The sequence below is a fragment of the Ranitomeya variabilis genome, chromosome 5, assembly GCF_051348905.1.
Source record: "Ranitomeya variabilis isolate aRanVar5 chromosome 5, aRanVar5.hap1, whole genome shotgun sequence".
NCBI lineage: Eukaryota > Metazoa > Chordata > Amphibia > Anura > Dendrobatidae > Ranitomeya > Ranitomeya variabilis.
In genome coordinates, this window is record NC_135236.1 from 584,966,050 (window position 1) to 584,992,215 (window position 26,166).

General features: G+C 43.8%; 1 protein-coding gene across 1 annotated transcript in view; it reads right to left on the reverse strand.

The window, feature by feature from the left end:
- The window catches only part of SLC4A9 (solute carrier family 4 member 9), a 1,224,185-nt gene that overhangs the window by 937,387 nt on the left and 260,632 nt on the right, over window positions 1–26,166 (reverse strand). Inside the window, exon 7 of the mRNA XM_077265989.1 lies at window positions 7,649–7,803. Coding sequence (XP_077122104.1) covers window positions 7,649–7,803 — 155 coding nt within the window. The remainder of the gene's footprint in view (window positions 1–7,648; window positions 7,804–26,166) is intronic.

Consider the following 26,166-nt stretch of genomic DNA (forward strand, 5'->3'; position numbering starts at 1 on the left):
CACATCTAGTTAAGATCCTTAGGGGGTCTACTTTCCAAAATGGTGTCACTTGTGGGGGTTTTTAATGTTTAGGCACATCAGGGGCTCTCCAAACGCAACATGGCATCCCATCTTAATTCCAGTCAATTTTGCATTGAAAAGTAAAATAGCGCTCCTTCCCTTCCGAGCTCTGCTATGCGCCCAAACAGTGGTTTACCCCCACATATGGGGTATCAGCGTACTCAGGACAAATTGCTCAACAATGTTTGGGGTCCAATTTCTTCTCTTACCCTTGGGAAAATAAAAAATTGGGGGCGAAAAGATCATTTTTGTGAAAAAATATGATTTTTTATTTTTACGGCTATGCATTATAAACTTCTGTGAAGCACTTGTTGGGTCAAAGTGCTCAACACACATCTAGATAAGTTCCTTAAGGGGTCTACTTTCCAAAATGGTGTCACTTGTGGGGGGTTTCAATGTTTAGGCACATCAGGGGCTCTCCAAACGCAACATGGCGTCCCATCTCAATTCCAGTCAATTTTGCATTGAAAAGTCAAATGGCGCTCCTTCCCTTCCGAGCTCTGCCCTGCGCCCAAACAATGGTTTACACCCACATATGGGGTATCAGCGTACTCAGGACAAATTGCACAACAATGTTTGGGGTCCAATTTCTTCTCTTACCCTTGGGAAAATAAAAAATTGGGGGCGAAAAGATCATTTTTGTGAAAAAATATGATTTTTTATTTTTACGGCTATGCATTATAAACTTCTGTGAAGCACTTGTTGGGTCAAAGTGCTCAACACACATCTAGATAAGTTCCTTAAGGGGTCTACTTTCCAAAATGGTGTCACTTGTGGGGGGTTTCAATGTTTAGGCACATCAGGGGCTCTCCAAATGCAACATGGCGTCCCATCTCAATTCCAGTCAATTTTGCATTGAAAAGTCAAATGGCGCTCCTTCCCTTCCGAGCTCTGCCCTGCGCCCAAACAATGGTTTACACCCACATATGGGGTATCAGCATACTCAGGACAAATTGCACAACAATTTTTGGGGTCCAATTTCTTCTCTTACCGTTGGGAAAATACAAAATTGGGGGCAAAAAATCATTTTTGTGAAAAAATATGATTTTTTATTTTTACGGCTCTGCATTATAAACTTCTGTGAAGCACTTGTTGGGTCAAAGTGCTCACCACACATCTAGTTAAGATCCTTAGGGGGTCTACTTTCCAAAATGGTGTCACTTGTGGGGTGTTATGACCCCAATGGCGAGGGTCTCAGAGGAACGTGGAAGTCTGCAGAATACAAAAATCCAGCTCATAGGGCAGTGGTAACTGGGTTGACCATATATCTACTCCTAACGCCAACACTAGAAGTAGCCGGGGATCATTCCTACGTTGATTCTAGATGACACGCGCCAGCCGGAGAATCTAGCTACCCCTAGTAGAGGAAAACAAAGACCTTTCTTGCCTCCAGAGAAGGGGACCCCAAAGCTGGATAGAAGCCCCCCACAAATAATGACGGTGAGGTAAGAGGAAATGACAAACACAGAAATGAACCAGGTTTAGCACAGAGAGGCCCGCTTACTGATAGCAGAATAAAGAAAGGTAACTTATATGGTCAACAAAAACCCTATCAAAATCCACACTGGAAATTCAAGAACCCCCGAACCGTCTAACGGTCCGGGGGGAGAACACCAGCCCCCTAGAGCTTCCAGCGAAGGTCAGGATATAGATCAGGAACAAGCTGGACAAAAATGCAAAACCAAAACAAATAGCAAAAAGCAAAAGGCAGACTTAGCTGATATAACTGGAACCAGGATCAGTAGACAAGAGCACAGCAGACTAGCTCTGATAACTACGTTGCCAGGCATTGAACTGAAGGTCCAGGGAGCTTATATAGCAACACCCCTAACTAACGACCCAGGTGCGGATAAAAGGAATGACAGAAAAACCAGAGTCAAAAAACTAGTAACCACTAGAGGGAGCAAAAAGCAAATTCACAACAGTGGGGGGTTTCAATGTTTAGGCACATCAGGGGCTCTCCAAATGCAACATGGCGTCCCATCTCAATTCCAGTCAATTTTGCATTGAAAAGTCAAATGGCGCTCCTTTCCTTCCGAGCTCTGCCATGCGCCCAAACAGTGGTTTACCCCCACATATGGGGTATCAGCGTACTTAGGACAAATTGTACAACAAATTTTGGGGTCTATTTTCTCCTGTTACCCTTGGTAAAATAAAACAAATTGGAGCTGAAATAAATTTTGTGTGAAAAAAAGTTAAATGTTCATTTTTATTTAAACATTCCAAAAATTCCTGTGAAACACCTGAAGGGTTAATAAACTTCTTGAAAGTGGTTTTGAGTACCTTGAGGGGTGCAGTTTTTAGAATGGTGTCACACTTGGGTATTTTCTATCATATAGACCCCTCAAAATGACTTCAAATGAGATGTGGTCCCTAAAACAAAAAGGTGTTGTAAAAATGAGAAATTGCTGGTCAACTTTTAACCCTTATAACTCCGTCACAAAAAAAAATTTTGGTTCCAAAATTGTGCTGATGTAAGGTAGGCATGTGGGAAATGTTACTTATTAAGTATTTTGCGTGACATATGTCTGTGATTTAAGGGCATAAAAATTCAAAGTTGGAAAATTGCAAAATTTTCAAAATTTTTGCCAAATATTCATTTTTTTCACAAATAAACGCAAGTTATATCGAAGAAATTTTACCACTATCATGAAGTACAATATGTCACGAGAAAACGGTGTCAGAATCGCCAAGATCCGTTGAAGCGTTCCAGAGTTATAACCTCATAAAGGGACAGTGGTCAGAATTGTAAAAATTGGCCCGGTCATAAACGTGCAAACCACCCTTGGGGGTGAAGGGGTTAAGGAAGGAAAGTATAAAAAAAATTACTGCTGTGGTGTTCACAATCCTCTGAAAATAGTTCAAGCTGGATAATAAACCAAGTGCTAGTAATATCCCAAAAGTAATAAGAATGAAAAAATAACTTGTATCCATGCCAATGGTGTTGAAATGAAAAGTCTTCAGTGAGGAATAGAAGGGCTCAATTCTGGCTTTACTAGCAGAGGGACACAATGAGCGTCATATTGCCTCCATCCTTAAAATTTCTAAGATGGCAGTCCATTACAACAAGGTCAAGCTGCAGACATTGGGGACAACAAAGCTACAGACCGGCAGAGGGCGAAAACGACTCTCCACTGACCGGAATGACCGTCATCTTATTCGAATGTCACTCAGCAACCGCAGGATGACATCAAGTGACCTACAAAAGGAATGGCAAATGGCAGCTGGGGTGAAGTGCACGGCAAGAACAGTTCCTAACAGGCTCCTAGAGGCAGGACTCAAGTCATGTAAAGCTTATTAATGAGAAGCAAAGGAGTGCCAGGCTGGAGTTTGCCAAAGACCATAAGGGTTGGACCATAGAGGACTGAAGTAAGGTAATCTTCTCTGATGAGTCTAATTTTAAGCTTTGCCCAACACCTGGTCGTCTAATGGTTTTGACGGAGATCGGGAGAGGTGTACAAGCCACAGTGTCTTGCTTGCACTGTGAAATGTGGTGGAGGATCGGTGATGATCTGGGGATGCTTCTGCAAGGCTGGAATTGGGCAGGTTGTTCTTTGCAAAGGATGTATGAATACAAGGTTATCCTAGAAAAACAGTTGATTCCTTTTGCTCAGGCAATGTTCCCCAACTCTGAGGACTGTTTTTTTTTCCAGCAGGACAATGCGCCATGCCACACAGCTAGGTCAATCAAGGTGTGGATGAAGGACCACCACATCAAATCCCTGTCATGGCCAGCCCAATCTCCAGACCTGAATCCAATTGAAAACCTCTGGAATGTAATCAAGAGGAAGATGGATAGTCACAAGCCATCAAACAAAGAAAAACTGCTTACATTTTTGTACCAGGTGTGGCATAAGGTCACCAAAAAGCAGTGTGAAAGACTAGTGGAAAGCATGCCAAGACTCATGAAAGCTGTGACTAAAAATCATGGTTATTCCACAAAATATTGATTACTGAACTCTTGTTTCTAAATGATTATGGATTTGTTTTTTGTTTTTTTGCATTATTTGAGGTCTGAAAGCAAGGCAATTTTTTGTTATTTTGACCATTTCTCATCTTCAGAAAATAAATACAAAATTTATTGCTTGGGACTTCAGAGACATGCTGTCAGTAGTTTATAAAATAAAAGAACAATTAACATGTTACTCAAAAGTATATCTATAAAGAGAAAAATCAGACAAACTGATTTTTGCCGTGGGCTCTTAATTTTTGCCAGTGCTGTATATATATATATATATATATATATATATATATATATATATATATATATATATATATGTGTGTGTGCATATATATACCATATATAATTGAGTATAAGCCGACCTGAGTATAAGCCGACCCCCCCTAATTTTGCCACAAAAAACTGGGAAAACTTATTGACTCGAGTATAAGCCTAGGGTGGAAAATACAGCAGCTACCGGTGAATTTCAAAAATAAAAATAGATGCTCCATACCGTTCATTATTGCACCGAAGGAGGTTCCATATAAAGCTGTGCCATATATAATGCTCCATACCGTTGATTATTGCCCCATAGATGCTCCATATATAGCTGTGCCATATAGAATGCTCTGCACCGTTCATTATGGCCCCATAGATGCTCCTTATAAAGCTGTGCCATATACAATGCTCTGCACCATTCATTATGGCCCCATAGATGCTCCTTATAAAGCTGTGCCATATATAATGCTCCATACCGTTGATTATTGCCCCATAGATGCTCCATATATAGCTGTGCCATATAGAATGCTCTGCACCGTTCATTATGGCCCCATAGATGCTCCTTATAAAGCTGTGCCATTGCTCTGCACCATTCATTATGGCCCCATAGATGCCCCATATACAATGCTCTGCACCGTTCATTATGGCCCCATAGATGCTCCATATAAAGCAGTGCCTTATATGCTCTGCACTGTTCATTATTGCCCCATAGATGCTCCTTATAAAGCAGTGCCATATATGCTCTGCACTGTTCATTGTTGCCCCATAGATGTGCCATATAAATCTGTGCCATATATAATGCTCTGCACCGTTGCCCCATAGATGTGCCATATAAATCTGTGCCATATATAGTGCTCTGCACCGTTGCCCCATAGATGTGCCATATAAATCTGTGCCATATATAGTGCTCTGCACCGTTGCCCCATAGATGTGCCATATAAATCTGTGCCATATATAGTGCTCTGCACCGTTGCCCCATAGATGTGCCATATAAATCTGTGCCATATATAGTGCTCTGCACCGTTGCCCCATAGATGTGCCATATAAATCTGTGCCATATATAATGCTCTGCACCGTTGCCCCATAGATGTGCCATATAAATCTGTGCCATATATAGTGCTCTGCACCGTTGCTCCATAGATGTGCCATATAAATCTGTGCCATATATAACGCTGCTGCTGCAATAAAAAAAAAAAAAAAACACATACTCACCTCTCTTGCTTGCAGCTCCTCAGCGTCCCGTCCCGGCATCTCTCTGCAATGACTGATCAGGCAGAGGGCGGCGCGCACACTATATGCGTCATCGCGCCCTCTGACCTGAACAGTCAGAGCCAGAGGACGGGAAGACTGAGTGGCGCCCGGCGTGTGGAACGTGGACAGGTGAATATAAAATACTCACCTAGTCCCGGCGCTCCTGGTGCTCCCCCTGCCTGTCACACTGTCTCCGGGTGCCGCAGCTCTTCCTCTGTCAGCGGTCACTGGCACCGCTGATTAGAGAAATGAATTTGCGGCTCCACCCCTATGGGAGTGAAGTCCATATTCATTTCTCTAATGAGCGGTCCCACGTGACCGCTGAACAGGGGAAGAGCTGCGGCACCCGAAGACCGTGGGACAGGCAGAGGGGGGCGCCAGGAGCGCCGGGACTAGGTGAGTATGCGACATGCTCTCTCCCCCTCACCCGCCGACCCCACCGCCGACCATGACTCGAGTATAAGCCGAGAGGGGCACTTTCAGCCCAAAAATTTGGGCTGAAAATCTCGGCTTATACTCGAGTATATACGGTATATATATATATATATATATATATATATATATATATATATATATATATACACAATGATGGGGAATATTAGTATAGAATATCAATGTAATGCAATGTAATTAGTATAGAATAGACCACATTTTTTGCTTCACTTTTTTTTTCTATTTTCCTCCTCTAAAACCTAGGTACATAACTACAATATGAGGACCTGGATGGGGACATACCGTATATACTCGTGTATAAGCTGAGATTTTCAGCACATTTTTTTGCGCTGAAAATGCCTCCTCGGCTTACACACGAGTCAACTATCCAGAATGCTTTCGGGGGATTGGGAGTGGCGTAGCAGTGGCAGGAACCAGCGGCTGTGGCACAGTGACAGGTGCAGCTGCAGCCGCGGGCTAACAGAAGACATCATACTCACCCTCCGTCACTGCATCTCCATCCCTGCATCTCCTTTGTCCCTGCGCCAGCTGCTCTCCTCTCCTGTTCTGAGCGGTCACATAATACTGCTCATTACGGTAATGAATATGTATGTGTCTCCACTCCTATAGGCGTGGAGGGCACATTCATTACCTTAATGAGCCACGTGACTGCTCAGCACGGGAGAGGAGAGCTGCTGGCGCCAAGACAAAGGAGATGCAGGGACGGAGATGCATACGCGAGGAAAGTGAGTAGGATGAGGGGGGGCAGGAGTGGGGATGCGAGCCATGCATACAACCATGGGACAGGGGGAGCCAATTCATGGGGGACCAGGGGAGCCAAGCCATGCGGACTGGGTAACCGAGCCATGCGGACCGGTGGAGCCGAGCCATGCAGAACGGGGGGAGCCGAGGCATGCGAGACCGGGGGAGTCATGCATACAACAGGGGGAGCCACACATACCAGGACAGGACGAGGAGCCACATATCAGGACAGGACAGGGGGAGTCACATACCAGGACAGGGCGAGGAGAGCCACATACCAGCACAGGACAGGGAGACCCACATATCAGGACAGGACAGGGGAGCCACATACCAAGACAGGACAGGGGGAGCCACATACCAGCACAGGACAGGGGGAGCCACATACCAGGACAGGACAGGGGGAGCCACATACCAGGACAGGATGGGGGGAGCCACGCATAGCAGAACAGGGATGAGGGGACAATGCATACCCGGCTTATTCTCGAGTCAATAAGCTCACCCAGTTTTCCGTGACAAAAGTAGGTGCCTCGGCTTATACTCTGGTCGGCTTATACTCAAGTATATACGGAATCTACAATATGGGGACCTGGATCTGGGGAATTAACTACAATATGAGGACGTGGATGGGGACATTCAGTAGCCACAATATGGGAATATAACTACAATATGAGTGGACACTTGTTATCACCACATCCATAATGACCCACTCTCTAAAAGAATTAAAAAACACAGCAAAAATGTTCAAAAAGGAAAAGAAAAAAATGTTATCACTAAAAATGTCACTTTGTTCTTCAAAAAATGTGGCTCCACAATTAAATTTTTTTCTGTGTGGCCCATATACCCAGCCAAGTTTGAGACCCCTGATATAGAGAGAATCGAGAAAATGCAATTGTATGAAAATATAACTAGAGTAAAAATGTTTACCTTCTGTGAACTGAAGGCAGAAATTTAGGAGGTTGTATGCGCACAGTGGGATCCCATCTGCCAGGAGGTAAGACAGCAACTTCATCTAAAAAATCATCAATTCCTGCTATAAGTTCTTCTCTGTTCATAGCCTTGTATGAAATTTTCCGGAACAGCTATAAAGAAATGTGAAATATATGAGGGATAAATATTGTTTATTTAAGCTATGATACTTTAAAGGAACCTGCCATGTAAAATAACACTATTAACCTGTAGATATTTGCAGATATGGGGTTAATCTGCAGGTTAATAGCGTTCCGACACTATGCAGCTGCCGCATTGGCTGGAAGACACAAGCTTTATTCCCCCAGGTAGCCATGGGAGCAGTTTCAGCAGGTACTCTTTATGCCAGAGCGGTGACTAAAACTGCGTTAGCTCAATTCTATTAAATTACCCTGAGGGTAAGTAAATAAACCCTATTTATGGGATGTAATATAAAATCAATTTATTAGCCAAATGGGCAGGATTCTCTAACTTAGGAATCCTACTTAATACAGAAATAACAAAGGATTAATATATTAATTTTTATCAGTTTTGACCACCTTAAATATATACAATAAATGTCATATTTTATTACATTATTATGTATTTTACCCTCTGGATACTTTAGTAATATGAATTTTCATCTCTAAAGGGTTGCTTACACTCACTAATTAATTTGGCCCTCTAATCTAAAGGTACCTTCACACGAAACGACATCGCTAGCGATCCGTGACGTTGCAGCGTCCTCGCTAGCGATATCGTTTCGTTTGACACGCAGCAGCGATCAGGATCCTGCTGTGATGTCGCTGGTCGCTGAATAAAGTCCAGAACTTTATTTGGTCGTCCGATCGCCGTGTATCGTTGTGTTTGAAAGCAAAAGCAACGATACCAGCGATATTTTACACTGGTAACCAGGGTAAACATCGGGTTACTAAGCGCAGGGCTGCGCTTAGTAACCCGATGTTTACCCTGGTTACCAGCGTAAAAGTAAAAAAAACAAACAGTACATGCTCACCTGCGCGTCCCCCAGCGTCTGCTTCCTGACACTTACTGAGCGCCGGCCCTAAAGTGAAAGTGAAAGCACAGCGGTGACGTCACCGCTGTGCTGTTAGGGCCGGAGCTCAGTCAGTGTCAGGAAGCGGACGCTGGGGGACGCGCAGGTGAGCATGTACTGTTTGTTTTTTTTACTTTTACGCTGGTAACCAGGGTAAACATCGGGTTACTAAGGGCGGCCCTGCGCTTAGCAACCCGATGTTTACCCTGGTTACCCGGGGGCCTCGGCATCGTTGGTCACTGGAGAGCGGTCTGTGTGACAGCTCTCCAGCGATCAAAAAGCGACGCTGCAGCGATCGGCATCGTTGTCACTATCGCTGCAGCGTCGCTTCGTGTGAAGGTACCTTAACTGAAAGAGTGAGTCTACCAGGGGGAATAAAGTTCATTTCTTTCCGGCAGCCGGGCTCTAAGTGAGAGCTCCACACTGTGTCAAAATGCTATTAACCTGCAGGCGAACCCCATGTATATAGATTAATGGCTTTTTTTTACATGACAGGTTCCCTTCAATGCCGTAACCCCCTCCCCAAGCCTGTTTTTACCTTCATGACCAAGCCAAATTTGACAATTCTGACCAGTGTCACTTTATGTGGTAATAAGTCTGGAATGCTTCAACAGATCCCACCTATTCTAAGACATATTGTACTTCATGATAGTGGTTAAGTTTCTTCAATATGATTGGGGTTTATTTGTGAAAAAGTAAGAAATTTGGCGAAAATGTTGCAATTTTCAAACTGTTAATTTTTATGCCCTTAAAGGGTTGTCCAAAACTTAGACAAACCTTTCTCTATTTAAATGTTTGGCCCCAATAAAATAAAAAAGCTTGTACTCACCTCCTTTAACTGCGCCATTCCTGTAGTGTGGACAATTGCTCTTGCTGGGGCTCTCATGCTGTTGTTGTGACACGTGAGTCTGGCGCCCAATCAGCGCTGGCGTCACGGTCTGTTGTCTGTTCAACTGAACATGAATAGGAAGTCAGAGATCAGCTGCAGCCCTAATTTCCTCTTTATATTCAATTCGACAAGTGTGGGGACAGTGATGAGAGAGCTGACTTGGAGCCAGAATTACAAGTAACAACAACTGCATGGGAGCCCTGGGGAGAGCGAGTGCAGACGCCGCCGAAACAGCACCGACACGGGAGGCAAGTATAAGATTTTTTATTTTATTGAGTCCAAACATTTAGATTGAAAAAAGGTTGTCCTAGCAGTGGACAACCACTTTAATCCAGAGAGTTATTTCACACGGTGTCAAACATCTGCTTTATAACAGCACAATCTGAGTCTGCTTTACAAAAGAACAATTTTTGAAATTTTTTTCTTAGGAAGTTAGAAGGGTTAAAAGTTACTGAACACCACATTCAAGAAGTTTATTAACTCTTCAGGTGCTTCTCAGGAATTAATGGAATGTGAAAGGGAAAAATGAACATTTAACTTTTTTTCACCAAAATTTTACTATTCCTGAATTGTTGATTTTTGTTCATTCTACCTCCCAAAAATCGGATTAGAAAGTGATGAAAAAATGTCATGTGTGATATAATGGTACAAATAAAAACGTCAACTCGTCCTGCCAAAAAACAGCCCCCACATGAATCTGTTGGGCGAAATACAGAAAAATTATAGCTGTCTAAATATGGCAATGCAAAAACTAGCTTTGCCATTAAAAAAAAGCATCTTTAACCCCTTTACCACCAAGGGTGGTTTGCATGTTTATGACCGGGCCAATTTTTACAATTCTGACCATTGTCCCTTTATGAGATTATAACTCTGGAATGCTTGCATGGATCCTGGTGATTCTGATATTGGTTTCTCATGGCATATTGTACTTCATGTTAGTTGTAAAATTTCCTTGACATTACTTGTTTATTTGTGAAAAAAATGGAAATTTGGCAAAAATTTTGAAAAATTTCGCAATTTTCCAACTTTGAATTTTCATGCACTTAAATCACAGAGATATGTCACACAAAATACTTAACAAGTTACATTTTCCACATGTCTACTTTACATCAGAACAATTTTGGAACCAAATTTTTTTTTTTGCTAGGGAGTTATTAGGGTATGTGTCCACGTTCAGGAAACGCTGCGTTTTTGATGCAGCGTTGAGCCGCAGCGTCAAAAATACAGCGTCCAGATGTTACAGCATAGTGGAGGGGATTTAATGAAATCCCGTCTCCACTGTGCATTAAAAAACGCATGCGTTTTTCCCGCAAAAACGCACATGCGGTGCGTTTTTTCAGAACGCAGCATGTTGCTACAATGAGCAAAACACGCAGGAACACCGCAGGTGACCTGTAAGTGACCTCAGGTGCATTTTTGGTCAGGATTTTACCTGCATAAAATCCTAACCAAAGCCTGAAGCAAACCTGAATGTGGACACATACCCTTAGGGTTTAAGTTGACCAGTAATTTCTCATTTTTACAACACCATTTTTTTTAGGGACCACATCACATTTGAAGTCACTTTGAGGGGTCTATATGATAGAAAATACCCAAGTGTGACACCATTCGAAAAATTGCACCCCTCAAGGTGCTCAAAACCACATTCAAGAAGTTTATTAACCCTTCAGGTGTTTCACAGGAATTTTTGGAATGTTTCAAAAAAATGAACATTTAACTTTTTTCACTTTTTTTCACAATAAATTTAGTTCAGATCCAATTTGTTTTATTTTACCAAGGGTAACAGGAGAAATTGGACCACAAAAATTGTTGTGCAATTTGTCCTGAGTAAGCTGATACCCCATATGTGGGGATAAACCACTGTTTGGGTGCATGGCAGAGCTCAGAAGGGAAGGAGCGTCATTTCACTTTTCAATGCAAAATTGGCTGGAATTGAGATAGTACACCATGTCTCATTTGGAGAGCCCCTGATGTGCCTAAACAGTGGAACCCCCTCAAAAGTGACCACATTTTGGAAAGCAGACCCCCTATGCAACCTATCTAGATGTGTGGTGAGCACTTTGAACCCCCAAGTGCTTCACAGAAGTTTATAATGCAGAGCCGTGAAAATTAAAAAATCATTTTATTCCACAAAATCTGGAGAAATTGGACCCCAAACTTTGTTGTGCAATTTATCTTGAGTACCCTGATACCCCATATGTGGGAGAAAACTACTGTTTGGGTGCATGGCAGAGCTTGGAAGGGAAAAAGTGGCATTTTGGAATGCAGACTTTGATGGAATGGTCTGAGAGCGTTGCTTTTGCAGAAGCCCTGATGTTCCTAAACAGTATAAACCCCCCACAAGTGACCCCATATTGGAAACTAGACCCCACTAGGAGCTTATCTAGATGTATTGTGAGAACTTTGAACCCCCAAGTGTTTCACTAAAGTTTATAATGCAGAGCCGTGAAAATAAAAATCCTTTTGTTTTCCACAAAAATGATATTTTACCCCCCGTTTTGTATTTTCCCAAGGGTAACAGGAGAAGTTAGACCACAAAAGTTGTTGTTCAACTTGTCCTGAGTACGCTAATACCCCATATGTGTGAGAAAACTACTGTTTGGGTGCATGGCAGAGTTCGGAAGGGAAGAAGTGGTGTTTTGTAATGCAGACTTTGATGGGATGGTCTGCGTGCTTCACGTTGCGTTGGCAGAGTCCCTGATGTACCTAAACAGTAGAAACCCCCCACAAGTGACCCCATATTGGAAATTAGATCCCCCAAGGAAATTATCTAGATATCTTGTGAGAACTTTGAACCCCCAGGTGATTCACTAAAGTTTATAACGCATAGTCATGAAAATGAAAAATCTTTTTTTTCCACAAAAATGATTTTTTTAGCCTCCAGTTTTGTATTTTCACAAGGGTAACATGAAAAATTAACAGGAGAAAAAGTTGTTGTCCAATTTGTCCTGAGTACGCTGATACCCCATATGTGGGGGTAAACTACTGTTTTGGAGCATGGCAGAGCTAGAAGGGAACGAGCACCGTTTTACTTTTTCACAGCAGAATTGTATGGAGTGAGATCGGACGTCATGTTGCGTTTGCAGAGCCACTGGTGTGCCTAAACAGTGGAAACTGTTGTGAATTCTGCTCTTGGGTTCCCTCCGGTGGTTGTTGGCGGTAATGCAGTTGTCCCTGGGTTGCAATCATGGGCAGTTGTCCCTGCTGATTGCAGCTCTGACTGGGGTATTTAAGTGTGCAGGATTCATTAGTCATTGCCAGTTGTCCATTGTTCTTGGAGGTTTTGCATCTCTGTCTGGTTCCTCCTGCCCTGCTGACAAATCAGCAAAGATAAGTGTCTGGTTTTTGGTTTCTGCTGCACACATGCTGTGTGCTTTACAATTCAGTGCTATTCATTGTTTTTTCTTGTCCAGCTTAGACTGTGTTTGGATTTTTTCAGTCAAGTTGGATTCTCAGGAGATGCAGATATACTGTCATGAATCCCAATGGCTAGGGATAGCAAGGGACAAGCAAAGTAATACAAAATATCGGACGAGCTTTAGGGTGATGGAACCTGGGCTGACCGCTGCCCTACGCCTGACAAACGCAACTAGAGATAGCCAGGGAGCGTGCCTACGTTGGTTCTAGATGCCACGCACCAGCCTAAGAGCTAACTAGTACTGCAGAGAAAATAAAGACCTCACTTGCCTCCAGAGGAATGAACCCCAAAAGGTATAGTTGCCCCCCACATGTATTGACGGTGAAAATGAGAGGAAGGCACACACATAGAGATGATATATATAGGTTCAGCAAATTGAGGCCCGCTGTAAACTAGAAAGCAGAACGATACAAAAGGGGTCTGAGCGGTCAGCAAAAAAACCCTAATCAAAAAACCATCCTGAGATTACAAGAACCCATGTGCCAACTCATGGCACATGGGGAGAACCTCAGTCCACTAGAGCTACCAGCTAGCATAGAGACATAATAAGCAAGCTGGACAAAAAACCAAACAACTGAAAATCAGCACTTAGCTTATCCTGAAAGATCTGGGAGCAGGTAGGCAGGAACCAAACAGAGCACATCTGAATACATTGATAGCCGGCAAGGGAATGACAGAAAGGCCAGGTAAAATAGAAAACACCCAGCCTCTGATGGACAGGTGGAAACCAAAGGCCGCAACCCACCAACGTCACCCAGTACCAGCAGTAACCACCAGAGGGAGCCCACAAACAGAATCCACAACAGTACCCCCCCCCCCTTGAGGAGGGGTCACCGAACCCTCACGAGAACCCCCAGGGCGATCAGGATGAGCTCTATGGAAGGCGCGGACCAAATCAGTCGCATGAACATCGGAGGCGACCACCCAGGAATTATCCTCCTGACCATAACCCTTCCACTTAACCAAATACTGGAGTTTGCGTCTGGAAACACGAGAATCCAAGATCTTCTCAACAACATACTCCAATTCTCCCTCCACCAGCACCGGAGCAGGAGGCTCAGCCGAAGGAACAACGGGCACCTCATACCTCCGCAACAACGACCGATGGAACACATTATGAATAGCAAACGATGCTGGGAGATCCAAACGAAAAGATACAGGGTTAAGAATCTCCGAGATCCTATAAGGACCGATGAACCGAGGCTTGAACTTAAGAGAAGAGACCTTCATAGGGATAAAACGAGAAGACAACCACACCAAATCCCCAACAAGAAGTCGGGGACCCACGCGGCGACGGCGATTAGCAAACTGCTGAGTCTTCTCCTGAGATAACTTCAAATTGTCCACCACCTGATTCCAAATCTGATGTAGCCTGTCCACCACCACGTCCACTCCAGGACAATCCGAAGACTCCACCTGACCAGAGGAAAAACGAGGATGAAACCCCGAATTACAAAAAAAAGGAGAGACCAACGTGGCAGAACTAGCCTGATTATTAAGAGCAAATTCGGCCAGTGGCAAAAAAGCAACCCAGTCATCTTGATCAGCAGAAACAAAACACCTCAAATAAGTTTCCAAGGTCTGATTAGTTCGCTCCGTCTGGCCAATCGTCTGAGGATGGAATGCAGACGAGAAAGACAAATCAATGCCCATCTTGGCACAAAACGTCCGCCAAAATCTAGACACAAACTGGGATCCCCTGTCAGAAACGATATTCTCCGGAATCCCATGCAAACGAACCACGTTCTGAAAAAATAAAGGGACCAACTCAGAGGAGGAAGGCAACTTAGGCAAGGGCACCAAATGAACCATCTTAGAAAAGCGGTCACACACAACCCAGATAACGGACATTTTCTGTGAAACCGGGAGATCAGAAATAAAATCCATGGAAATGTGCGTCCAAGGCCTCTTCGGGATGGGCAAGGATAACAACAACCCACTGGCCCGAGAACAGCAAGGCTTAGCTCGAGCACACACTTCACAAGACTGCACAAAGGTACGCACATCCCTAGACAAAGAAGGCCACCAAAAGGACCTGGCCACCAAGTCTCTAGTACCAAATATTCCAGGATGACCAGCCAACACAGAAGAATGGACCTCGGAGATGACTCTACTGGTCCAATCATCCGGAACAAACAGTCTTTCTGGTGGACAACGATCCGGTTTATCCACCTGAAACTCCTGCAATGCACGTCGCAAGTCTGGGGATACGGCGGACAATATCACCCCATCCCTAAGGATACCAGTAGGCCCAGAGTCTCCAGGAGAGTCAGGCACAAAACTCCTGGAAAGAGCATCTGCCTTCACATTCTTTGAACCTGGCAGGTATGAAACCACGAAATTGAAACGAGAAAAAAACAACGACCAACGAGCCTGTCTAGGATTCAAACGCCTGGCAGACTCAAGGTAAATGAGATTCTTGTGATCAGTCAAGACCACCACACGATGTTTAGCACCCTCAAGCCAATGACGCCACTCCTCAAATGCCCACTTCATGGCCAAAAGCTCCCGATTACCCACATCATAATTGCGCTCGGCGGGCGAGAATTTTCTAGAGAAGAATGCACATGGCTTCATCACCGAGCCATTAGAACTTCTCTGTGACAAAACCGCCCCCGCTCCAATCTCGGAAGCATCAACCTCAACCTGAAAAGGAAGTGAAACATCTGGTTGACACAACACAGGAGCAGAAGAAAACCGGCGCTTAAGTTCCTGAAAGGCCTCCACGGCCGCAGGAGACCAATCAGCAACATCAGCACCCTTTTTAGTCAAATCAGTCAAAGGTTTAACAATACTGGAAAAATTAGCAATGAACCGACGATAAAAATTAGCAAACCCCAAGAACTTCTGAAGGCTCTTAACAGATGTAGGTTGTGTCCAGTCACAAATCGCCTGAACCTTGACGGGATCCATCTCAATAGTAGAAGGAGAAAAAATGTACCCCAAAAAAGAAATCTTCTGGACTCCGAAGAGACACTTTGAGCCCTTCACAAACAGAGAATTGGCCCGCAGAACCTGAAACACCTTCCTGACCTGTAGAACATGAGACTCCCAGTCATCAGAAAACACCAAAATATCATCCAAATACACAATCATAAACTTATCCAGATATTCACGGAAAATATTGTGCATAAAGGACTGAAAGACTGATGGAGCATTGGAGAGTCCAAAAGGCATTGCCAAATACTCAAAATGGCCCTCAGGCGTATTAAATGCGGTTTTCCACTCATCACCCTGTTTTATCCGCACCAGATTATACGCACCGCGAAGATCTATCTTAGTGAACCACCTAGCCCCCTTAATGCGAGCAAACAAATCAGTCAATAATGGCAATGGATACTGATATTTGACTGTAATCTTATTCAGAAGGCGATAATCTATACAAGGCCTCAGGGAACCGTCCTTTTTTGCCACGAAAAAAAAACCTGCTCCCAGAGGGGATGAAGATGGACGAATATGTCCCTTTTCCAAGGACTCCTTAATATAATTCCGCATAGCAGTATGCTCTGGCAGTGACAGATTAAATAAACGACCCTTAGGGAACTTACTGCCAGGAATCAATTCTATAGCACAGTCACACTCTCTATGAGGAGGGAGCGAATTGAGCTTAGGCTCCTCAAAAACATCCCTATAGTCAGACAAAAACGCAGGGCCTCAGAAGGAGTAGATGAAGCGATTGAAATCGGAGGTGCATCATCATGAACCATCTGACATCCCCAGCTTAGCACAGACATTGTTTTCCAGTCCAGGACAGGATTATGAGTTTGTAACCATGGCAGACCCAGCACTAGTACATCATGTAAATTATACAGTACAAGGAAGCGAATCACCTCCTGATGAACGGGAGTCATGCGCATGGTCACTTGTGTCCAATACTGCGGTTTATTCATAGCCAATGGTGTAGAGTCAATTCCCTTCAGAGGAATAGGAACTTCCAGAGGCTCCAGACTAAAACCGCAGCGTTTAGCAAATGACCAATCCATAAGACTCAGGGCAGCGCCCGAATCCACATAGGCATCGACGGAAATGGAAGACAGTGAAAAAATCAGAGTCACAGACAAAATGAACTTAGGCTGCAGAGTACCAATGGCAAAAGATTTATCAAGCTTTTTTGTGCGTTTAGAGCATGCTGATATAACATGAGCTGAATCACCACAATAAAAACATAATCCATTTTTCCGCCTATAATTTTGCCGTTCACTTCTGGACTGAATTCTATCACATTGCATAGTCTCAGGTGCCTGTTCAGAAGACACCGCCAACTGGTGCACGGGTTTGCGCTCCCGTAAACGCCGATCAATCTGAATGGCCATAGCCATAGACTCATTCAGACCTGTAGGCGTAGGGAACCCCACCATAATATCCTTAATGGCCTCAGAAAGACCATTTCTGAAGTTTGCAGCCAGGGCGCACTCATTCCACTGAGTAAGCACCGACCATTTCCGAAATTTTTGACAATATATTTCCGCTTCATCATGCCCCTGAGAGAGGGCCAACAAAGCCTTTTCAGCCTGAATCTCCAGGTTAGGTTCCTCATAGAGCAATCCCAATGCCAGAAAAAACGCATCCACACTGAGCAATGCAGGATCCCCTGGTGCCAATGCAAATGCCCAATTCTGAGGGTCGCCCCGCAGGAAAGATATTACAATCCTGACCTGTTGAGCAGGGTCTCCAGAGGAGCGAGATTTTAAAGAAAGAAACAATTTACAATTGTTCCTGAAATTCAGGAAGGTAGATCTATCTCCAGAAAAGAACTCTGGAATAGGAATTCTAGGTTCAGACATGGGAGTGTGAACAACAAAATCCTGTATGTTTTGAACTTTTGCCGCGAGATTACTCAGGCTGGAAGCCAAAGTCTGGACATCCATGTTAAACAGCTAAGATCAGAGCCATTCAAGGGTAAAGAGGAGGTAAGAAGCAGCTAGACAGCAATTAAGGGCTAGGCAGCAAAACTCTGAAGGGAAAAAAAAAAAAAATTCCCTTAAACACTTCTTTTTCTCCTGCTTCAGCCCAAACAATTAACACTTTGTGGGCCGGCTATACTGTCATGAATCCCAATGGCTAGGGATAGCAAGGGACAAGCAAAGTAATACAAAATATCGGACGAGCTCTAGGGTGATGGAACCTGGGCTGACCGCTGCCCTACACCTGACAAACACAACTAGAGATAGCCAGGGAGCGTGCCTACGTTGGTTCTAGACGCCACGCACCAGCCTAAGAGCTAACTAGTACTGCAGAGAAAATAAAGACCTCACTTGCCTCCAGAGGAATGAACCCCAAAAGGTATAGTTGCCCCCCACATGTATTGACGGTGAAAATGAGAGGAAGGCACACACATAGAGATGATATATATAGGTTCAGCAAATTGAGGCCCGCTGTAAACTAGAAAGCAGAACGATACAAAAGGGGTCTGAGCGGTCAGCAAAAAAACCCTAATCAAAAAACCATCCTGAGATTACAAGAACCCATGTGCCAACTCATGGCACATGGGGAGAACCTCAGTCCACTAGAGCTACCAGCTAGCATAGAGACATAATAAGCAAGCTGGACAAAAAACCAAACAACTGAAAATCAGCACTTAGCTTATCCTGAAAGATCTGGGAGCAGGTAGGCAGGAACCAAACAGAGCACATCTGAATACATTGATAGCCGGCAAGGGAATGACAAAAAGGCCAGGTAAAATAGGAAACACCCAGCCTCTGATGGACAGGTGGAAACCAAAGGCCGCAACCCACCAACGTCACCCAGTACCAGCAGTAACCACCAGAGGGAGCCCACAAACAGAATCCACAACAATATACATTCCATGTCTTTAGTTAAATGGTGGAATTTTTGTATTATTTGCTGTGGATATTTTTAGGGTTTTAATACTGACTGCTTAGTATTCTGTCCTATCCTTTTCTATTTGGCTAGAGTTGCCTCTTTTGCTAAATCCTGTTTTCTGCCTGCGTGTGTCTTTCCTCTAATACTCACAGTCAATATTTGTGGGGGGCTGCCTATCCTTTGGGGTTCTGCTCTGAGGCAAGATAGAATTCCCATTCCATCTATAGGGGTATTTAGTCCTCCGGCTGTGTCGAGGTGTCTAGGATGTGTTAGGTACACCCCACGGCTACTTCTAGTTGCGGTGTCAGTTTAGGGTTTGCGGTCAGTACAGGTTCCACCTACTCCAGAGAAAGTCTCATGCGGCTCCAGGGTCACCAGATCATAACAGTACAACTGGCCATCAATGAGTTAAATGCATCTCAGAAGAAGGGAAGAAAGGTGTTGAGCCATTTTTTTTTCTGTAGCCTGCTTTGTCTTTCCTTCCCTCTTTATCTCTGGGTGGCTGAGGAGTCTTGTGCTAGCATGGATGTTCAGGAATTAGCTTCTCGTGTAGACCAGCTTGCTGCTAGGGTACAGGGTATTTCTGATTATATTGTTCAGACTCCGGATTTAGAGCCTAAGATCCCTACTCCTGATTTGTTTTTTGGGGACAGGTCCAAATTTTTGAGTTTTAAAAACAACTGTAAACTGTTTTTTGCTCTGAGACCTCGATCCTCTGGTGATTCCATTCAGCAGGTTAAAATTGTCATCTCCCTGCTGCGTGGCGATCCTCAGGATTGGGCATTTTCCCTGGAATCTGGGAATCCGGCCTTGCTTAATGTAGACGCCTTTTTTCAGGCTTTAGGATTATTATATGATGAACCAAATTCTGTGGATCAAGCGGAGAAGACCTTGTTGGCCCTGCTTCAGGGTCAAGAAGCGGCAGAATTGTATTGTCAGAAATTTAGAAAATGGTCTGTGTTGACTAAATGGAATGATGATGCTTTGGCGGCAATTTTCAGAAAGGGTCTTTCTGAATCCGTTAAAGATGTTATGGTGGGGTTTCCCACGCCTTTCGGTCTGAGTGATTCTATGTCTCTGGCCATTCAGATTGATCGGCGCTTGCGGGAGCGCAGAACCGTGTGCGCTGTGGCGTTGTCCTCAGAGCAGATGCCTGAGCCAATGCAGTGTGATAGGATTCTGTCTAGAACGAAACAACAAGGATTCAGACGTCAGAATAGGTTGTGTTTTTATTGTGGCGATGCTTCTCATGTCATTTCAGTCTGCCCTAAGCGTACAAAGAGGATCGCTAGTTCATTTACCATCAGTACTGTACAACCTAAATTTCTGTTATCTGTGTCCTTGATCTGCTCATTGTCATCATTTTCTGTTATGGCGTTTGTGGATTCAGGCGCCGCCTTGAACTTAATGGACTTTGAGTTTGCCAGGCATTGTGGTTTTCCCTTGCAGTCTTTGCAGAACCCTATTCCTTTAAGGGGCATTGATGCTACACCTTTGGCTAAAAATAAGCCCCAGTTTTGGACACAGGTGACCATGTGCATGGCGCCAGCCCATCAGGAAGATTGTCGTTTTCTGGTGTTGCATAATTTGCATGATGCTATCGTGCTTGGTTTTCCATGGTTGCAGGTACATAATCCTGTGTTGGATTGGAAGTCTATGTCTGTGACTAGTTGGGGTTGTCAGGGGGTTCATAATGACGTTCCTTTGATGTCAATCTCCTCTTCTTCCTCTTCTGAAATTCCAGAGTTCTTGTCTGATTTTCAGGTTGTATTCGATGAGCCCAAGTCCAGTTCCCTTCCACCGCATAGGGACTGTGATTGTGCTATTGACTTTGATTCCAGGCTGTAAGTTTCCTAAGGGCCGACTTTTCAACCTGTCTGTGCCTGAACATACCACCATGCGGAGTTATGTTAAGGAGTCTTTGGAGAAAGGGCATATTCGGCCATCTCCTTCACCGTTGGGAGCAGGATTTTTTTTTTTTTGCTAAGAAGGATGGCTCCTTGAGACCCTGTATTGATTATCGCCTCTTGAATAAGATCACTGTCAAGTTTCAATACCCTTTACCTCTGCTTTCCGATTTGTTTGCTAGGATTAAGGGGGCTAGTTGGTTTACGAAGATTGCCCTTCGGGGGGCATATAATCTTATTCGTATTAAGCAGGGTGATGAATGGAAAACTGTGTTTAATACGCCCGAAGGCCATTTTGAATACCTTGTGATGCCATTAAGGCTCTCTAATGCTCCATCTGTTTTTCAGTCCTTCATGCACGATATCTTCCGGACTTATCTTGATAAATTCATGATTGTATATTTGGATGACATTTTAATTTTTTCCGATGATTGGGAGTCTCATGTGGAACAGGTCAGGATGGTATTTCAGATCCTTCGTGATAATGCTTTGTTTGTGGTTTGTGAAGGGGTCTAAGTGTCTCTTTGGAGTGCAGAAGGTTTCTTTTTTGGGCTTCATTTTTTCTCCCTCATCTATAGAGATGGATCCGGTTAAGGTTCAGGCCATTCATGATTGGATTCAACCCACATCCGTGAAGAGCCTTCAGAAATTTTTGGGCTTTGCTATTTTTTATCGCCGTTTCATTGCTAACTTCTCCAGTGTGGTTAAACCCTTGACCGATTTGACGAAGAAAGGCGCTGATGTAACGAATTGGTCCTCTGCGGCTGTCTCTGCCTTTCAGGAGCTTAAACGCTGATTTACTTCTGCCCCGGTGTTGTGTCAACCGGATGTTTCTCTTCCGTTGCAGGTTGAGGTTGACGCTTCTGAGATTGGGGCAGGGGCCGTTTTGTCTCAGAGGGATCCTGTTGGTTCCTTAATGAAAACGTGTGCCTTCTTTTCCCGTAAGTTTTCGCCTGCTGAAAGCAATTATGATGTCGGCAATCGGGAGTTGTTGGCTATGAAGTGGGCGTTTGAGGAGTGGTGACATTGGCTGGAGGGAGCTAAGCACCGTATTGTGGTCTTGACCGATCATAAAAATCTGATTTACCTCGAGTCTGCCAGACGGCTGAATCCTAGACAGGCTCGATGGTCCTTGTTTTTTTCCCGTTTTGATTTCGTGGTCTCGTATCTTCCGGGTTCTAAGAATATTAAGGCTGATGCCCTCTCTAGGAGTTTTTTGCCTGATTCTCCTGAGGTCCTTGAACCGGTCGGCATTCTGAAAGAAGGGGTGGTCCTTTCTGCCATTTCCCCTGATTTACAATGGGTTCTTCAGGAATTTCAGGCTGACAAACCTGACCGCTGTCCAGTGGGGAAACTGTTTGTTCCTGATAGATGGACTAGTAGAGTGATTTCTGAGGTTCATTGTTCTGTGTTGGCTGGCCATCCTTGTATTTTTGGTACCAGAGATTTGGTTGGTAGGTCCTTTTGGTGGCCTTCTTTGTCACGTGATGTGCATTCTTTTGTGCAGTCCTGTGGGACTTGTGCGCGGGCCAAGCCTTGTTGTTCCCGTGCTAGTGGGTTGCTTTTGCCTTTGCCGGTCCCTGAGAGGCCCTGGACGCATATTTCTATGGATTTTATTTCTGATCTTCCGGTTTCCCAGAGGATGTCGGTTATCTGGGTTGTTTGTTACCGGTTCTCTAAGATGGTTCATTTGGTGCCTTTGCCTAAATTGCCTTCCTCTTCTGATTTGGTTCCGTTGTTTTTTCAGCATGTGGTTCGTTTGCATGGTATTCCGGAGAATATTGTGTCCGACAGAGGTTCCCAGTTTGTTTCTAGGTTTTGGCGGGCCTTTTGTGCTAGGCTGGGCATTGATTTGTCTTTTTCTTCCGCATTTCATCCTCAGACAAATGGCCAGACCGAGCGAACTAATCAGACTTTGAAAACTTATTTGAGATGCTTTGTGTCTGCTGATCAGGATGATTGGGTGGCTTTCTTGCCATTGGCCGAGTTTGCCCTTAATAATCGGGCTAGTTCAGCTACTTTGGTTTCACCCTTCTTTTGTAATTTTGGTTTTCATCATCGTTTTTCTTCGGGGCCGGTTGAGCCTTCTGACTGTCCTGGTGTGGATTCTGTGGTTGACAGGTGTAATGTCCACATGGTGTAAGGAATTTAAGAGAGAGTAAGCTTTAACTGTATTTTATTCTTCTCTTTTCCTCCAGCACACAGCATACTAGCAGCATAAGATTTCCTCCTCAGGCTAGAACTGAAACCGAAACTAAACTCAACTCCCGCCCTCCTTTCTTAAAGAAACAGATCTAATTCTTATACATTACATCATCCCCTTTTTTTTTTTTCTTTTTTTTAATATATATATATATATATATATATATATATATATATATATATATATATATATATATATATATATTAACAACATAAAACAAATATTGACAATATAAGAACACGAAAATGACCAAGAAAAACCATATGTCTGTATTGTCTTACTCCCCCTTTTTTTTAAACTATATCTCTTCAATAAGTCTCGATGGAGCCCTTCTTTCCCGTGTAGGGTAATGTCTGGGTTCATTGGGGGTGTCCAGTGCTGACAGATCAGTCACCTCTTGTTGGTCCTCTCCACCGTCGGGTATCAAACCTTCCACTGGTGGGAGTTCATTACCATTGTTCTGCGGTATGATTTTAAAATGTGAGGAATTTCGAGTGATGGAGTGTCCGTCTCGCTCAGCCGTGACCATACTGCCTTTTCTCTCAGTAACATTATATTTTGCAGGACTATATACAGCTGAGGTTTTGTTGGTTGATTTTTGACGCACAACAACCATATCACCTCTTTTGATGGCACATGGCTGTGCCCGTCGCCTTCTGTCTGCATAATGTTTCATGGCTTGCTTGTTAAAGAAATCCGTTGATCGCACTGAAGAGTCATTTGGTAAGGGATGGCTGGTCACATCAGGGATCCGTGTACGAAGAGTTCTGCTGAACATGAGATGAGATGGAGCAGCATTAGTGGTGGAATGTGGCGTGTTGCGGTAATTGCGCAGGAATTTGTATAGTGACTGTTTCAGTGGGGTGTGCTCCAGGCTAGCTGCCTTGATTCATTTCCCCATGGTGCGCATGAAACGTTCTACGATTCCATTAGCTTGCGGCCAGCAAGGTGTGATTTTTCTGTGGCTGAACCCCAAGTATTCAGAAAACTGTGCAAACACATGTCCATTGAATGGAGGTCCATTATCTGTTTTGACCACTCTCGGAATGCCATATGCAGAGAATATGTCGTCCAGTTCTGGTATGACACTATTAGCAGACGTTGAAGAGATAAATGAAATGACAGGGTATCTAGAATATTCATCAATTGTTACTAGAATGTATTGGCCATTTGGTAATGGTCCATATATGTCGACTGCCACTTCCTCCCATACAGCAGTGGGTAACGGAGACATTTGTAATGGCTCTAGAATTGATGATGGAGTAATTAATTGACAAGTGGAGCAATGTCTAATCTTCTCTTCCACCAATTTATCCATATTTGGGAACCACACTTTTTCTCTGAGTAACTTTTTTGTGCCAACAATTCCTAGATGACCTTCGTGTGCTATCTGTATGACTAGGTTGCGCAAGGCCTTAGGTACAACCAGTTTGGTACCACGAAGGATGAGTTGATCTTCAGTGACTGATAATTCCTCACGTACATTTGAAAATAGTTTTAACTCTTTCAGATCAATCCCATCTTCAGGAAATTTTTTCTTTTGAATTTCATGCCACCTTTTATTTTGGATAATTTGTATTAAGGCACAGAGTGTCTTGTCACTTGTTGTTGTATTCACAAACTGATCAACAGAAAGTGCTTTTGGCATGGCGTGAGCTGCAACAAAGTGGATGTATTCTTCAATGGAGGAATGCACAGGTAAATCATCATTCGTAGGATGTTTTGAGAGATAATCAGCCGGATTGCTGTATTTTCCAGGTTTGTGAACAATTTTGCAATTATAGTCCTGTAGACGTAGACCCCATCGTTCAATCCGTGCCGGCATTTTAGCTCGGGGATTTCCAAAAATTGTAAGGAGAGCTTGATGATCTGTGACAATAGTGAAGGGATCGCCATAGAGAAATAAGTGAAAGTGTTCACATCCCCAGACGACTGCCAAGCTTTCTTTTTCAAGTTGTGAATACTTTCTTTCAGTGCTTGTTAAGCTTTTACTTGCATAAGAAATGATGTGGGGACTTTGATTGTCATCCTTATATTGTGCTAAAATTGCACCCAGTCCCACGGGACTGGCGTCCACAATCAGTTCGGTTCGAAGAGCTGGATCAAAATAGGCCATGGTGGTTGTTGAGCAGAGTTCGTTTTTGATTGTTTCAAAAGAGGCCTGACAGTCTTGGGACCATTGAAAAACGCAATTTTGTTTCGTAAGTTCCCTTAATGGAGTGCTGATTGTCGAAAAATTTGGAATATATCTAGCACAGTAACTTGCCTTTCCAAGAAAAGAGCGCACTTCACTGGCATCCTGTGGAATTGAAGCTGCTCTGATGGATTCCACCTTCTTGGGATCAGGTCGTACTCCTTCCGCCGAGAAAATGTGACCATAGAACTCCAATGAATTTTTATCAAATTTGCATTTTTCTTTGTTTAAAGTGAGTCCAGCAGAGAGCAGACATTCAAAGATAGCATATAGAGCACGATTATGTTCAGCTTGAGTTTTCCCAAAAACCAGTATGTCATCACTGTAATTAAAGGCATTTGGAATATGTTGAATGACGCTCCTTATCGTATCTTGAAAAATTTCCGCTGCTGAGCAGACCCCAAACGTCAATCTTTTGTATCTTCTGAGACCCACATGGGTGGAAAATGTTGTTAAGTATCTGGATTCTGGACTCAATTCTAATTGATGATAGCCCTTATTGAGGTCAAGCTTTGAAAAAACGGTTGCTCCATTTAATAAATGAATAATGTCATCAATTGTGGGTGAGATGTGTCTTTCCCTTTGAATAGCAGTGTTGGGCAGGCGCATGTCAACACACAGTCTTACCTGCTCTGGAGTCTTTGGTTTTGGAACTACCACAAGTGGAGAGACCCACGGAGTGGGACCAGAAACAGTTTCAATGACATCATCATCCATGAGTAATTGGAGTTCCTTTTCTACCTTCTATCTCAGGTGAAATGGAATATGCCTGTGAGCCTGGGCTACTGGACGAACAGTGTCATCCACATGAAGATGCACTTGAGAGTCCTTTAATTTCCCCAATCCACTAAATAGGGAGGGAAAACTGTTCACCATGGCTTGTACATCCAGGTCCGCAGGGTCGGTTATGGTATGAACAATCTGGATGAGTCCTAGCTTCAAGGCAGTGTGATAGCTGAGAAGACAGCCTCCTGATCCTTGTAATGTGTGAAAAGTGGTTTTCTGCCTA